The following is a 14,757-nucleotide window of genomic DNA, read 5'->3' on the forward strand; positions in this document are numbered from 1 at the left end:
CTACAAATCGCCATCATTTACCATGGATTTACTGTAGTAACACTCACTGCACCATAGTATTGTGACAGAAATGTGGGATATTCACACTACATTTTATTAAAGCAGTAACGGTATATAATTGTAGTGTGTATTTCTGATTAAGCTATAGCATGTGTGCATTTATACTGAATGTTTTTGACTTCTGTTTTTCATACAAACAGGCTACCTAAAAACCATACAATTATGTTTTTATCATGATATTGAGGTGCTATGTGTGGTTTTAACAGTTTATAATTAATTTAAATGTATGCTACTATGGAGACCAATGCTTGATAGATAGATAGGACACACACTATAAAACGCCCCGCAATAACCACCTGTGAGTCATGAGTGTTGTGTAGCAATCACCTTACAATAATGCTGTTTTTATTAAAATTCATATGGCAAATCTAATTCTAATTCAACTACCTTCAAGAAAAGGTGCTCTCTGTTGTGCCAAGTCACTCCTCATGGAATCTCAAAGCTGTTGATCTTCCAGATTCTGTGACCAGGTTAGTCTGGATTAAAGTCCATATTTTCGGGGAAAGCAACCCAACTGGAATAGCCATTGCATTTTTTTCTTCCTGCTTCAAGCCATTTGGAAAAAATGATTGACATCCCTGAAAATCAAGTTAATTACAGTAAATCATGAAAGGGAAGTTTTTTGGCGATGGACAAAATGAGGTGAGCGAGTGAGACTTAGGCGACGTGCAGGAAGGGCAGAGGGGCCTTTCAGAGAGAGACTGGAAACAAGAGAGGAAGCAATACAAGAAGAGAATGACCACAGGGATTTCCTTTCACGAGAGAGAATGATGGTCAAGTACAGAGAAGAAGAAGAAAATACATAAGTAAAAAGAGAGAGCCAGAGCAAACTCAATGAAATAGCCCAACAAATGATCACTCCTTTACTCCTTTATCCCAGTGATCTGCGGCTGAGATATCAGAGGTTTAGTCTCAGTAACAGACAGTCACAGAGAATTAAATGCAAAGAAACTGGAATGTGACTGTTAAGTTTATTTTGTGACCAAATCTGATTATTCTGACTAGCAGTCACTGATTAGTGAAGGTGTTGTCTCAGTGTGACACCAAAAGAAACACACACCTCCTCCTCTAACATTAACCTAATTTGTCTTATGCTAGCCTGCCTCAATTAAAGCCCACATCAGGACTTGGATGCTAATGGCATTTGTTCACAATGACCATGGTTGTACAAACATAATCACTGCTTGCCTACATGCAAACGTGGCCATGTACACACGCACATGGTCTGCAGGAGGGGCGGAATGAGATCAGCATGCTCTGCTGAATCACACCCATTGTTTCCCCAAAGTATTTATTCATCTCCTTCTAGAGAGTCAGATTGTTATACATAGATGTAAATGATGTGGCAAGAATAAGAGAAGAGTCATTAAAATGCATCAGTGGACATTAACCATGAACAACAGGAATCAGACAGATAGAAACACACATATTAACAATACTTTTCTATATCCTTAAAGCAATATATTATGTATAATGGGGACACTATTGAGTGGCAACTAATTAAATGATTTTTGATGTACTGATTTAAAACTGGTTTATTGAAACCTGTCTGGTTTGAAATCTGTCATAGCATCCATGACTAGTTGGAGCATGTTATATTGCCACAGACTACTCACCTACCAAAACAAAGACAATCAGCTTGAGTCTTGGAGGTTAACAGAATAGTGTTGATATTGTTAAACTATTAAAAATACTTTAAAACTATTAAAATATTTTTGATAGAAATTGAAACAAAGTTAAAAAAAAATAATAATAATAATAATAAATATATATATATATATATATATATATATATATATATATATATATATATATATATATATATATATATATATATATATATATATATATTATATATATATATATATATAAGATAAAAAAAAACTTGCACTAAATGCACTAAAGCTAAAGAAATAAATACAACTTTTAATTAAAAAAAATAAAACACAACAAACTTATAAAAACATTTAGTAAAACTGTAAAAGGTGTAACATTAATTTGTACAAAAAGAAAATTTTTGAATGACATTCATATTAGAGTTAGATTTTTATTTCCACTTTTAATTAAATACATTTTGGGCTTTTGAAAGTCTTCTGATCCCAAACCATTAAAGAGTGTTTAGACAAATTTGAAACACTACTTAAGGAAATCCTGTTGTTTGTGCAGGTTGTATTCCCACCTAGGGGAAAAAACAAATGTAACCAAATGCTGGAGTGTCAGTCACCCATCAACAGCTGAAACTATCATTTACACCACAGGAGGCCTGAGGGGAGAGAGGGAAAAACGCTCTCTGTCCTGACAGGAGGAAGAAGGGAGAGGAGGAGTAGAGGAAACGCGTAGAGGGTATCAGCATGCCTAGCCATTTGTCTGTCAAGCATTAAGTGGTTAAAAGGTATTCCATCAAATTTTGGTTGGGCTGGGTTTTCCTCCTTACATTATAGTCACAACAAAATCTTTTAGGGAAGTATTCAAACAAATAGCCAGAAACTGAAATATATTACCAAAATAGTCAGAAATCAACAAAACAACATATATCCCGGACGAGTCCCCAATTTGTTAAACCCACAATGAGTCTACAGGAATAAATCTGCGTTCTTGGTAATATTTACCAGCTTTCTCATGCAATTCAAGTTTTCATGAAGAGAACTACCCATAGGTTTATGCTCTCTACCCATAGGTCTCACAACTCTGCACTCAACCACAAGAAAACATGCTTCGTTTTCCCAGAAACACGATCTCCACTGTGGAATAGCACCACAGGGCGGAGTACTTTCTGTGTCTTCTTTTAAAAGCAGTAATTTATAGCGTCTCCGGTAGTCAACTCTTGACAACAAATACCTTTTCATTACAAAAGGAGGATGGTGAGACAATGGGGAGGGAGAGAGAGAGATAGTGGGGGAAGAGAAAAGTGAGGTATTTTTGCATAGCCGGAGGGTACAGATGGAAGCTATTTCACACCTCCAGCTCTGGGATAAATTCAAAACTACTGTGTTTATTTAAAGCCTCCACAGACGACCAGAGCAGAAGTGACCACTCGCTTTATAATAGTGGTAACTGTAATGTAAGGCATTTAGAAGTCTCCTGGGAACACTGTTTCCGAAATCCAAAAGACAATGATGAAGCTACGGAAGCACGTTTGGGCCTGTGAGAGCCACAGACACTCGCTTAGCTGGAATGTTGCCAAAGGACACATTTTTCAGGGTTTTATTTCAGCTGGTGTTTTTTTTTAACCTGTTTCCCTTTTTCACTCTCTGTCTCTGACTTAATGCATGAAAGTCCTTAGGGTTTTAAATGACTATTTTGGATATGAGGTGGAAATGAAGAACGAATGGTATCCAAGTGTAAACTTCCACAGCTCAGTGTAGAATGTGTTTCCCTTTTTGGCACACCACTTACACACAGCATATTAGAGATATGAATATGGTTTGAGAATGTGCATATAGTCATACAACATATACAATTGTATTGTACAATTTCAACAATCAAACTCGTTTTAATGGGGACAGCATTTTACTTGCTCTTAAGAATAAGAACACTGTATACAATTTATTTTATTTTTTTACAATTTTTAAGTATAATCAAATGGGATGTACAAATTACTTCAACTCGAATTGTTTTAAACACCTGAGTTGAATATCGTTTAACTTAAAAATGAACTTGGAATTGGTTAAATCACATTTTTTATAGTGAATATTAAGAAGAAGAAAAGTGATGTATTATGCAGACAGATACCTGCATATAAGCTTAACATTAGGTCACTGTGAAACCTTACTGATGTACATTTATATGAAGAAATCCTAATGATACTGTTGCAATATACAGTCTGTTAAATTTAGGCTCAGACAGAGGGTGGAAAACAATCACACTTGTTTTTGGTAAAACTAAACTTAAGCAACATTAAGTGGATTAAAGCGGGAAAAATAGAAAAAAAAACTGCCATGGAAATGTAGGATATGACCAATTTAAGAACTATTTCAGGTTGCTTAATTGCAAAGTGTCTGAGACATGGTTTATTATTAATTCATCTTCAACTGAGACACAATACAACAACAGTACTACAAAAAAGACTTACTCTCATCTTGGGTGGCCGGTCTGCCCTGGGACTGAAGAGCCTGAGTTAGAAGTACTGCGATCAGCAGCAAAATGGTCTTCATCATCGTCATTATCATCAAGGATTCTCTACATCTGAACTCTGCATCCAGCCCAGCTCTCCATAAAAACAGCTAGGACATCAGCACTGGGTGTAAGATGGAGAGAGAAAAGCAGAAAGCAAAACAATTAAGAATATTTACAACTAATGATTAAAGACAACATTAATCTTTCATAATGTGACATTTCAGTGAAACAGTATATTCAGCTGGAAATAACATTGGACGAGACTTGAATGCAACCATCTGGATTTGACTGGATTGTTAAACAAAGGCAGTGATGTTACTGGTTAACATTTTCCTCCACTCACACGACCATTACTATGCAAGCATTCTGCTCAGAATAATAAATCATACTGACAAATTTGCTAATTATCTCTTTAGAGTAACTTGCACTGAGGAATTGTGCAAATTCACACTAAGGACATTTACTAACTATATAAATCTTACAGTTGATGTTTTTATTGTAGACAAAAGTTGAGAATAGAAAAGCATCCCTGACAAAAAAATTCCCGTAACACTCATCTAATGCAAAAGCTGCATAGATCAATGTTTATATGTTTTATATAATATATATATATATATAATATGAATATATATATATAGCCTGATAAAACTATCCATCCATTTTAGATGTAGCCATGAGGCCGACAAAAAAATAACTTTGCTGTATAAGGTCAATAGTGGAACAGCACGTTCTTTAAGAACTCAAGGATTTTCACCTCAGACTTTTCACTACAACAGGAGAGAACATTCTGAGTCTTTGAACAACAAGTAAACATGGCACTTTTTTCATAATTAGTATATCAAAGTAGTTCTTCTTCAAGGCAAAGCTACTGAAGAATGCAGATTGCATAAACCTTGACGTACACACTTTTATAGTGGAAAGAAGTTTTTCATAGTGCTGTTCTGTGCAGGGTCACTCCATCTGTTTGCTCTTACAAACACACGCAGTAACACAACCAAACTCCTCCAACCCTTCACAGATATCTGTCAACCCTGTGCTGGTTTAGACCCCAGCATGACCCCGACACGCCATTTGTCCTGTTAGCTATCGGAACTCATCATTTACACATTTCATCACACACTCCATTACAAGCAGATCGGTCAAAAAAAGAGCAGCCCTTCACAATTCGCCAGATGTTTTTCTTTCAGAATGTTCAGCTGTAGTAATTTGAGCATCTTTGCTTGTAATTGAGATCTCGTCCGCCCAAAATGTAAATAACTTGAAATAAATCTTCATGTGGTTAAAGCTAATATGAAGCTAGACTTAATAACTTAACTAAATGAAAACAAAATTGACTGTGTGCACCTATTTAACATTAACACAGGAAAAAAGCTAATGTCTGCAATGTCTGCAGCATGTACAAACCAGCAGAACAGACGAATGGAGAGACAAGCGAACGGTCAAACAGGGGTGACATACTCTAAGCTTGTGCCAACTCCAATCCCCTGCCAGACACTGCAAAAGACATCTACGGCATGCCAATAATCATCCCCAAGCTAAAAACATACACCAAAAAACCTTGCTCGCTAATCTAAGCACTCCAAAGTTTTGCTACACTTGTGATCAGAAGCCAAAAAAAAGCTAATACTTGTGATAAGCTAAATATGTTGCAAGAGAGGTTTCACCATGATTGTACGCTGCTGGGACGAACCAAAAGTGATCATAGTTTTCTGATTGAACATTCCTCAACCTTTGACATGTGCGATCACAACACTGTGAACACTTTTGGTTCGTCCCAGCAGCGTACGATCAATCAAATCTGCGTTCGTGCTGCCGCTGACTTAAAGAGTGCATCAGTCATGTATATGAATGGAACAGCTTCTTTTCAACCACACAGTATCATTATTTCTGTTACAATCATTCAAATAATCACAGAAGTACTTGGACAATAGTTTATATTTAGCATATAAACTAAATCTGTACGCTAGCTATTCAAATAGAGTAAATCACCTTTTGACACTTCAAATAAAGATTTATCGATTACATTGTTATGCCAGTAGGTGGCAAAAAGGGGCTGTTAAAATGTATCTGTCTTTGAATCATTCAAGAGATTAATTACTTCAAAAACGCTGATTCATCTAGAAATGAAAAGTCAATCTTGAGTGACAAAGAGTTATTTAATCATTCATTCATAAACTACATGTGATTTTTAGTTGTCTAATGTTTTTTCTTCAAGAATTGTGATAAAACCACAATCTTCATTATTAAAAAAAAAACATTTATCCAGAATCATGCAGCTCTATTTTGCACACAAACAGCTCTTAAGCGAGTCCAGTTTTTGTTCAAGGTATTCAGCTTCAATTAAATGGTTTGCAAAAAGAGACAGAATAGATATGTTTGATATCTAAATGTGACTTTTAATCACATTGGAATTAATACTGGGAATCGAAAAGCAGAATTGGAATAGGAATTGATAAAATTCAAACAACACCAAGCCCTAAATATGAATCTGCTTTGTATGCCAGTAATGTACTGAAGTGTAACAATAACCATACATATGACAAAATCAGAACACACACATTATAATAAACCAGGCAACATGGTGTAAATAGGAGATTTAGGCACCATCTTGCAAACAAAACTCATAGTTTATATTACAATAAAGGGAAATTTAATATATTTCAAATCCATTTAATTTCTCTAGTTTATCCAAAATTAATTTATGAAGTATTAAGAAATTCAAACACAGTCTGGGAAACTCCCCGCAGGGCAGGTGAGCTAAGAGGAACTAAACACAGTTGCAAAAATTATCATTAAATCATGTTAGCAAAATCTCAGTTTGCTGATTACTTAAAAAAAAAAAGAAAAAAAAGAAGCATGGTAATTTTTTTTTGGAGCTGTTGAACAGCTAGTGCACATGCTCGAATATATAAAGATGAGTTGTTCATGCAAGAAACATGTTTGAATCTGTGATATTTCATTCTTTGTCTTCATCACATTTTTTTTATCCCATCTAATATAAAAAGCATACGTTTTGGAAAATCTGTGCTCATTTAATCTCTTTAATATCTGGTTTCTTTAGTCTAGCCTTTATAATGATTCAACAGGTCAAGTTACAGTAACTTGGCTTGAAAGACAAATGTACCATAAACTAGTTTTAGCTCTTAACCCACTTAATTAATCTGGAAAGAGAAAAAACACAAGGCAGAAGAATTAGTTTATGATCAAATTACTTGGCTAAGATTACACGGATGCAAATGTTTAAACATTTTTTAAAACAAAAAAAACATGTTTACATGAACTATTTCTAAGTAAAACAAACAGCAGAACATTCAGCTGATTATATTTAAATTCTTTCCGCAGTGTTCACTTTGAGAGGGAAAAAGGAAAGGAGGTGCAGACAAACGACAGAGAGTGTGCACGGAATAAAAAGAAATAGACCAAGTCAAGTGGAAAGAGAAGCTAGTACCCTAATTAATGAACCCCAGCGTGTTTTTCTCTCCCTCTGATCATTGGAGGGGAACATGGGGAGAGCGTACAGCAGGCCCAGCTCATTACCGCTGCCTACTACTGGAGCGGAACATTCCAGAAAACAGCATTGGTTTGTGTCGAAGACGGGACGCCTGACCTCACTCATTCCAGCGCCGGTGGGAGCCAGAGCAATAGCCGGCCCACTAAACCAAGAGACTGCCACTCCATGGGGAGGCTATTAGGGCCAGGCTGGTAAACTCTTTCCTGCTTCTTTATCTGTTTTCTGCCAAATCTCTAATTCTACTCTAAACTCACAGGGTGCGTCTCAATCAGCTCCCTAGCTCCCGAGCTCGTGAATCAGTAGATGGTGTACACAAATTCGGGCACTGGTAAGTTCCCTGACTCACTAAACATTGGGACAGTGATCTCTCAAATTCCAGTGACATGATTATGTCAACGGACAACATTGTAGGCAGGATCAACCTAATTTTTATATTTTTTTATTCTCTTTAAACACATTGTTCTGTTACTTGTTCTAACAACATTTCAACCGAATATTAATTATAAATGATAATTAGATGTGTTCATTACTTGTCTAGCGATGTGTGTTTATGTTGAAATATACTAAAAATGGTCTGTCTTCTCAAATCTTCTATTGTGCGTCAGAGTTGACTTGTGTGGTTTATGTTTCACACTTAAGAAATGTGACGTTATTTCTGGTAAGGGAGCATAGTGAGCGCTGATGCTGCCTAGATTTGTGCCGCATTATGGGATTTTTTATGGAGCGAATGTTCCAGTGCACAACTCTTAAAATGGCCGACTCCCTGACCAGTGCCCTGACTACTGAACAAGGGAGCTGAATGAAACGCACCCACAGCCTCTGGCTGGGTGCTCTTGAAAAACCAAGATCCCGGTGAACCCCTAGCCAAAACTGAATCTAGAGTAGGGCTGCCCCCTAATAGTCGACTAATCGTTAGTTGACCAGAAGAGGCTTGGTCGACCACAATTTTATTAGTCGCCGAAATAAATAAAAGAAAAAAATCCACAGGCGAAGTCACGCAGTCCGTGACGGACAGATTGTTAACGGCTGGCTATGGTAATACTGTAATACAGTACAGCGGGCAGGACATCCAAACATCGCCTATCATTCATCCACCACAAATATGGCTTATCATCTGAAATATGTAAGTATTAGGAGTGGAACGGTTCAACTTTTTCACAGTTTGTATAATGGTTTTATAGTCACGGTTTCGGTATGTTCAGTATGTGCTATGTTTATGGAAAAACTATACTTTCCAATAAAAAAAAAAGAAAAAAAAAAAAAGAATATTCTATCTAACTACAAGCCACAGCACAAATAAATACAAGAGTGTAAAGATACAAATAAAATAACCAGTGATTTTTCAGGGGTTTTTAGGTAGGTCTAGCATTAGTTTTTAGGTACAGAAATTGAATAAAGTAATCAAATGTTATACAGAATTGCATATTTGACTGTATAGATTAAAGATTAATCTTTATTAAAGTAACAAAAGCTATTCATCAAGAGCAGTGAGTGATTTATTTGTTGTTGCTGTTCGATTAATATTAAGACTGTCAGTTTAAAAGAATGAACTGATACAGTACATTCAGCCGTCTATGTCTGCTATAGGATACTTACCAAGACGGGGTTTTTGACATAATTTTTGTGTGAATTTGTCGTGTTCAAAATCGCAGGCGATTCATTGCCGTTTATGAACGCGATTTTGTGTAGCTTGTCAGTGAACTACGGCTCTGTGTAGTAAATGCCGCTCTATCTGAATGCAAGTGCTGGAGATTTACTACTAATCACAGGAGCGCCTTTACTGACGAGATAAGCATGAAAATCACATTCGATTTTTTGCACAGCCCTACTTTCTAATAAACCAATTCAAATGGAAAACAAATATTCTCAGATTATGTAATCTGTATGAAACATGCACAGAGGCACATCCACTACTGCGGAGAAGACAAGTCAGTGTCACCGACCAAAAACAAAGAAAGCACAAGCTTATCAAATTATTAAGATTTTAATGCAGCCTCCTTATTGTTTTTCCCTACACATTCATAATCATTAGGCTACTTCTGCAGTGCGCTGTGGCAAGCTTTATGCATGTACTTGAGCGCTTATTAGGCTATGTAGGCAATTAAAGGCTCATTACTATGATTTAAATGGTTTATTAATAAGCATGCGATTAGTCGACTAATGCTTAAAATGAATGACTACTAGTCGACCAGAAAAATCCTTAGTTGAGGGCAGCCCTAATCTAGTGTCATCTTGTACCCTAACCTTTCATAGCCCAAAAATCTGATTTCAGACAGCTAAGGCCATTTTGTTTAGTTGCAGATGTTTTGATGTAAACAGATTTTCTCCACTTTGAGAGACTCCACCTAGTTTCATGCTAAAGCTCTCAGACAGTTGTGTAATAGTAACTTTCTTTTTAAAAGTGCTGGGCGATAGTTTACTGTGCCAACCCAGCCCTGCCAGCCCAGTAAATTAGAGGGCAGAGAATTCCTCTTCTGTCCAAACTCTCAACACAAACTTCCACCGGAAGAACACCCACGGCACAGCACGTCTTTTCTCCTTCATCCATCTGCTTCCTTTCATTTTCAAACAACAGAGCATTTCATATGGAAATACCACTGATACTTTGCAATAGACTCTAACTTCACTGCAAACCAGACGAACAGATGACCTCTCTGGAGCGGCTAACAGTAAAATCACTGGTCAGATCCTAAGGGACGAGCAGCCATAATGATTTCCCCTCTAATTTAAGTAATTGATGTAATTATGGACTTTAACAACTACATTTTCACAAGGTCAGTTACAGTCCTTTAGTACTTCCGTGGCTGACTAGAACTAGCAAAAAACTTTCAAAGGAAAACACAAAAAAGACTTTATGAATAAAGAAACCAGATATGATTCGAAAACATCATTATCTACCATGAGCTTTATGTCCTGTGAAAATTAGTTTTAAGATTCGAATGAAATTACAGAAATACATCTTAACAAATGGGAAACTCTCCTCAAGCTACAATATGGGTCTCTACATTAGGAAACATTTTCAGCAAACGTTCGTATAGTTTCATATAGTTGACTGTTGACAGATATGATGCAGGACAACAACTCCATAAATGCATTTATACCCTAAAAATCAAGATATTGGGGCAAAAAATGTCCCCATAAGATTTTTTCTCACATATATATAACATAATAAAAGATATACAACACCAGCAACAACAATAAAAAACACAGGAGTGCTGTTTCTGTCACGAAGAACACCAGTGCAAATGTGATTTCATACAACAGTTCAGTAAATAAGTTAATATTGTGCAAAATTTAAACAGAATATTGTGTGTTTTGTTCAATTTTGCCAACGAAAATATTACCTATAAAGCCACAGCAGTACTGTTGTGTGTCCCCGAGCAACACATCAGTGTTTAGTTTCTGAAAGAATCCGCGGTTTTAACGAACCGTGTGAACAAATAGACTTCATGCGTCGCTGCAAAGATCGACTGCCACCTGACCAAAAAGCAATGCATTCTGGTTAGAACATTTGTTGGTTAGACCAGCCACCTAGGTCAGGTGCTGCAGTTGCTCAAAATTGGCTGCGAAAGCCTTGATGACAACACACTTTATTCTCATTGGTCAGATTCTGTGATGACAAGAACGACGTGTGTTGCGTGTTTATTCTAACAATTCAATTCCAATAATGCTCAGAAATCTGCGTTTTTATAACAGTAAAAGCTTTTTTTAAAGACTGATAAAAGCATATATAACCCCACTTTATCAGTATTTACTTTATGTTAAGCCAGTGGAGCCTAAACATTTAAAACAATACTAGCTTTAAATGATCTTTTGGGTGTATTTTCTCAACCATATTTAATTTGTGATCAATAAGATTAATTGCAGCACCCTGTAATCAATTTGATTAAAAATTGTAATGACTGACAGCCCTAATATATATATATATATATATATATATATATATATATATATATATATATATATATATATATATATATATATATACACACACACACACACACACACACACACACACACTACAATATAATAAATATCTATTAATCTCTGTGAAAGGTACATTTCTTAAGCTGCCCAAATAAGGACATAAATGTGTCTTTCAGCTGAAGAGTCTTTTTCTGTCATTGAAAATACTGAAACGCTTCCAGGATTTAATGTGTCTCACGTCTTTTTAAGATTTTTATGAATAACCCTTCTGCCACAGTGCCATCCAAACTCATGCTTTGGTATAGTTGTGTTGTTTGTCCTTTACTGTGGGAAGATAAACAACTGCAAGAACAAACCTGCCTTTCACATCAAGATAACTTCAGGCATTTCTTTTGGCAAAGGGAATCTGCAAAACCTCAAGATGGAGGGCCAATATTTCATGTACACAATAACAATAATTAAATATATATATATATATAGTGCAGGGGCAATTTCTACTCAAAATCACAGGAACCTGTCAGGTCCCAATTCAGACTACTAAAAAAAAAGAAAGAAATGTATTAGCTCAAAGCTGTTCCACAAGCTGAAGCCACTAAGTGAAACATGAAAGGTTTTATTTACCTGTATCTACAGGAGAGATTTAATGTCTTATGCTACTCTTGCTCAAGTTGCTGAGAAATTATTTTTTTGTTGTGCAGTAGCCAACTGGATGGCTTCAAATATGAGATGTTATTCGAGAGCGAGCATGACAGTACAGGCACGCGCATCAACTTGTTCTCATAACAGATAAGATATGGAGCCATCTGATGATGAAAGCTAATGAGATCCCACAGCGTCCTCATACGAAAAACGTAGAGAAAAATCTAGTCAGCCAAATGTAACATTTAAAACAAACTGCCCAGTCAAAATGACTTTACATACATTTCAAATTGATTCCAATAAATGTAGGCTATTTATTAATGTATTACCAGAGACAAATTGCTCTTTGTAGGCTAAAAGATACAAATTTAACAAATCAAAATTATTCAAGGCACGGTGCAAAATAAATAAAAATGAAATAAAACGGTAGGCTTGGCTATACGAGTTCCTGGAAACTTAATTCAACTGTCATCTAACTCTTCCCAAAAAGCATTTTTTATAGTGTACAAGCGTTTTTATAAAAACACTAGTAGTAGCCTTTTATTAAAATAACAAAGCAAAGCACTTGTATTTTATTACAGACGGCCAGTCCGTTCACAGGCGTTACTCACCTTGTTCTTTCTGGAACAAATCCTCTCTGAAAAGAGTCAATCCAGTTCAGATTCAGAAGTTTACCAAATACAGGCTCCCGAATAGTCACTGGACGCAACTCCACATTTCTTCCTCTGTCGTAGCTTTTCGGGTTTTCACTGAATCACTCGGCTGTTACTCAGTTTCTCTTTGAAATGAGTGAAAATACTCTGCAGAGACGCGTGCTCGTCCTCAAGATCGCGTCCAGATGATTTCGTTAAGTAACATAACGTTTAAGACTCACTCACAGAGCCAACAAAACGATTTCCGACCGAGTTCGTCTGTTTTTCTTCTGAAAATCCCACCCGTGCGGTTTTTGTTTGCACTCGTGCGAAAAGAAGGTATGTTGGAGGGGGGGAAAAAACTTTTACCGCAATCTCTACTTCGGTCGGCAGTCCTCTCAAAGTCAAAACTAACCAAAACGTTCAAATGCGACTCGCAGACCTCTGTGTAAATTGTTATAGCCTCCGGAAACTAAGTTTACATTTGTATCTTTTCACTGGTTTGAAGGTAGTCCGCGTCGTCGGCCTCCCCCAGGACTTCAGAGGATACAGCGAGATTCCGCACTCATGGATGAAGAAAGACCTGACTCCCCCTCCATCACAAAACACCTCAGGACTACCAAACAGATCACCCAGTGCATCCTGGGATTGTAGTTTCTGTCACACTGAGCCCCACTTAAAAATCCTAAAAAAAAAGGGGCATTCTACATTTTAAATAAAGCTACAACATTATTATATTATATTATATTATATTATATTTATTATATTATATTATATTATATTATATTATATTATATTATATTATATTATATTATAGTTTGGGTTTGTTAGGATAGGACAATGTTTGACCGAGATACAACTATTTGAAAATCTGGAATCTGAAGGTGCAAAAAAATCAAAATATTGAGAAAATGGCCTTTAAAGATGTCCAAATGAAGTCCTTAGCAATGCATATTACTAATCAAAATAAAGTTTTAATATATTTACGGTAGGAAATATCTTCATGGAATATCTTTACTTAATATCCTAATGATTTCTGGCAAAAAGAAACATTGATCATTTTGACCCATACATGTATTGTTGGCTATTGCTTATGATTGGTTTTGTGGGCCAGGGTCATACTCTCTCTCTCTCTCTCTCTCTCTCTCTCTCTATGTGTGTGTGTGTTGCTGTCTAGGGTCACATATTATATTTGAAAACTGAGAGCACAAAGTTGAGACTGACTGATTAAGCCAGGTAAAAAAAAATAAAAAATTGTTGACATTATGTTTGAACTAACCACTCTAAATGCTTAAAAGGCATTGTTAGATTTATGGAATGACTGATAAGTCCTGTTTCTTTATCCTCTGTAGATAAAGCTGTTCCGTCCATTCTTTGTGTTTGTGACAACAATGTCCACACACCCCTGACACGGTTTGTGTTTGCATAGTAAAGATGGCCACAACAAAGTTAAGAGCTTGCAAATGTATTATCTCAACAGCAGGAAAAGCTTCGGTCAAACTCCAGATAACATCTCCTGTTTTATTCAAACTCCAATTAGTTTGGAAGTACTATAGCATAGAAAACATCCGTGGATCCTTGAAGTGTCTGCTTAAGTAGCAGCATGGCCATTGTCCTGGCTCTGTAATGAAGGGGGGCCCCACAAAGGTACTCTATGTTAGAGCCTACTCAATAAGCTCAGGAGAGAGAATAAAATGTTTTTCCGGTGAGAAGCAGAGACACATTTTTCAAGCTTTATTAAATATGAAAAATGCTAATAAATACATAAATAAATAAACATCTTAAAAAGTAAAAACATTACAGTAAAGTAAGTCAAGTGTGGTGTATTTCATTCTAAAAAACAACCAAACAGTTTCCTCTGAAATTTCAATT

The 14,757-nt window shown here is 36.1% G+C and overlaps 1 protein-coding gene across 4 annotated transcripts in view; it reads right to left on the reverse strand.

The window, feature by feature from the left end:
- Positions 1-13,531, reverse strand: part of LOC109108459 (fibroblast growth factor receptor 1-A-like) — a 43,223-nt gene extending 29,692 nt beyond the window's left edge. For 2 of the 4 annotated variants that reach the window (XM_042730205.1, XM_042730203.1), the window contains exons 1-2: positions 12,865-13,531; positions 4,133-4,297 (exon numbers count right to left, since the gene is read on the reverse strand). In XM_042730205.1, the coding sequence (XP_042586139.1) occupies positions 4,133-4,229 (97 nt within the window). In that variant the 5' untranslated portion in view covers positions 4,230-4,297; positions 12,865-13,531. The remainder of the gene's footprint in view (positions 1-4,132; positions 4,298-12,864) is intronic. The other 2 variants (XM_042730204.1, XM_042730207.1) reach the window with 2 other exon arrangements.
- Positions 13,532-14,757: the final 1,226 nt, after the last annotated feature.

Source organism: Cyprinus carpio, chromosome B8 (assembly GCF_018340385.1).
Source record: "Cyprinus carpio isolate SPL01 chromosome B8, ASM1834038v1, whole genome shotgun sequence".
NCBI classification, from domain to species: domain Eukaryota; kingdom Metazoa; phylum Chordata; class Actinopteri; order Cypriniformes; family Cyprinidae; genus Cyprinus; species Cyprinus carpio.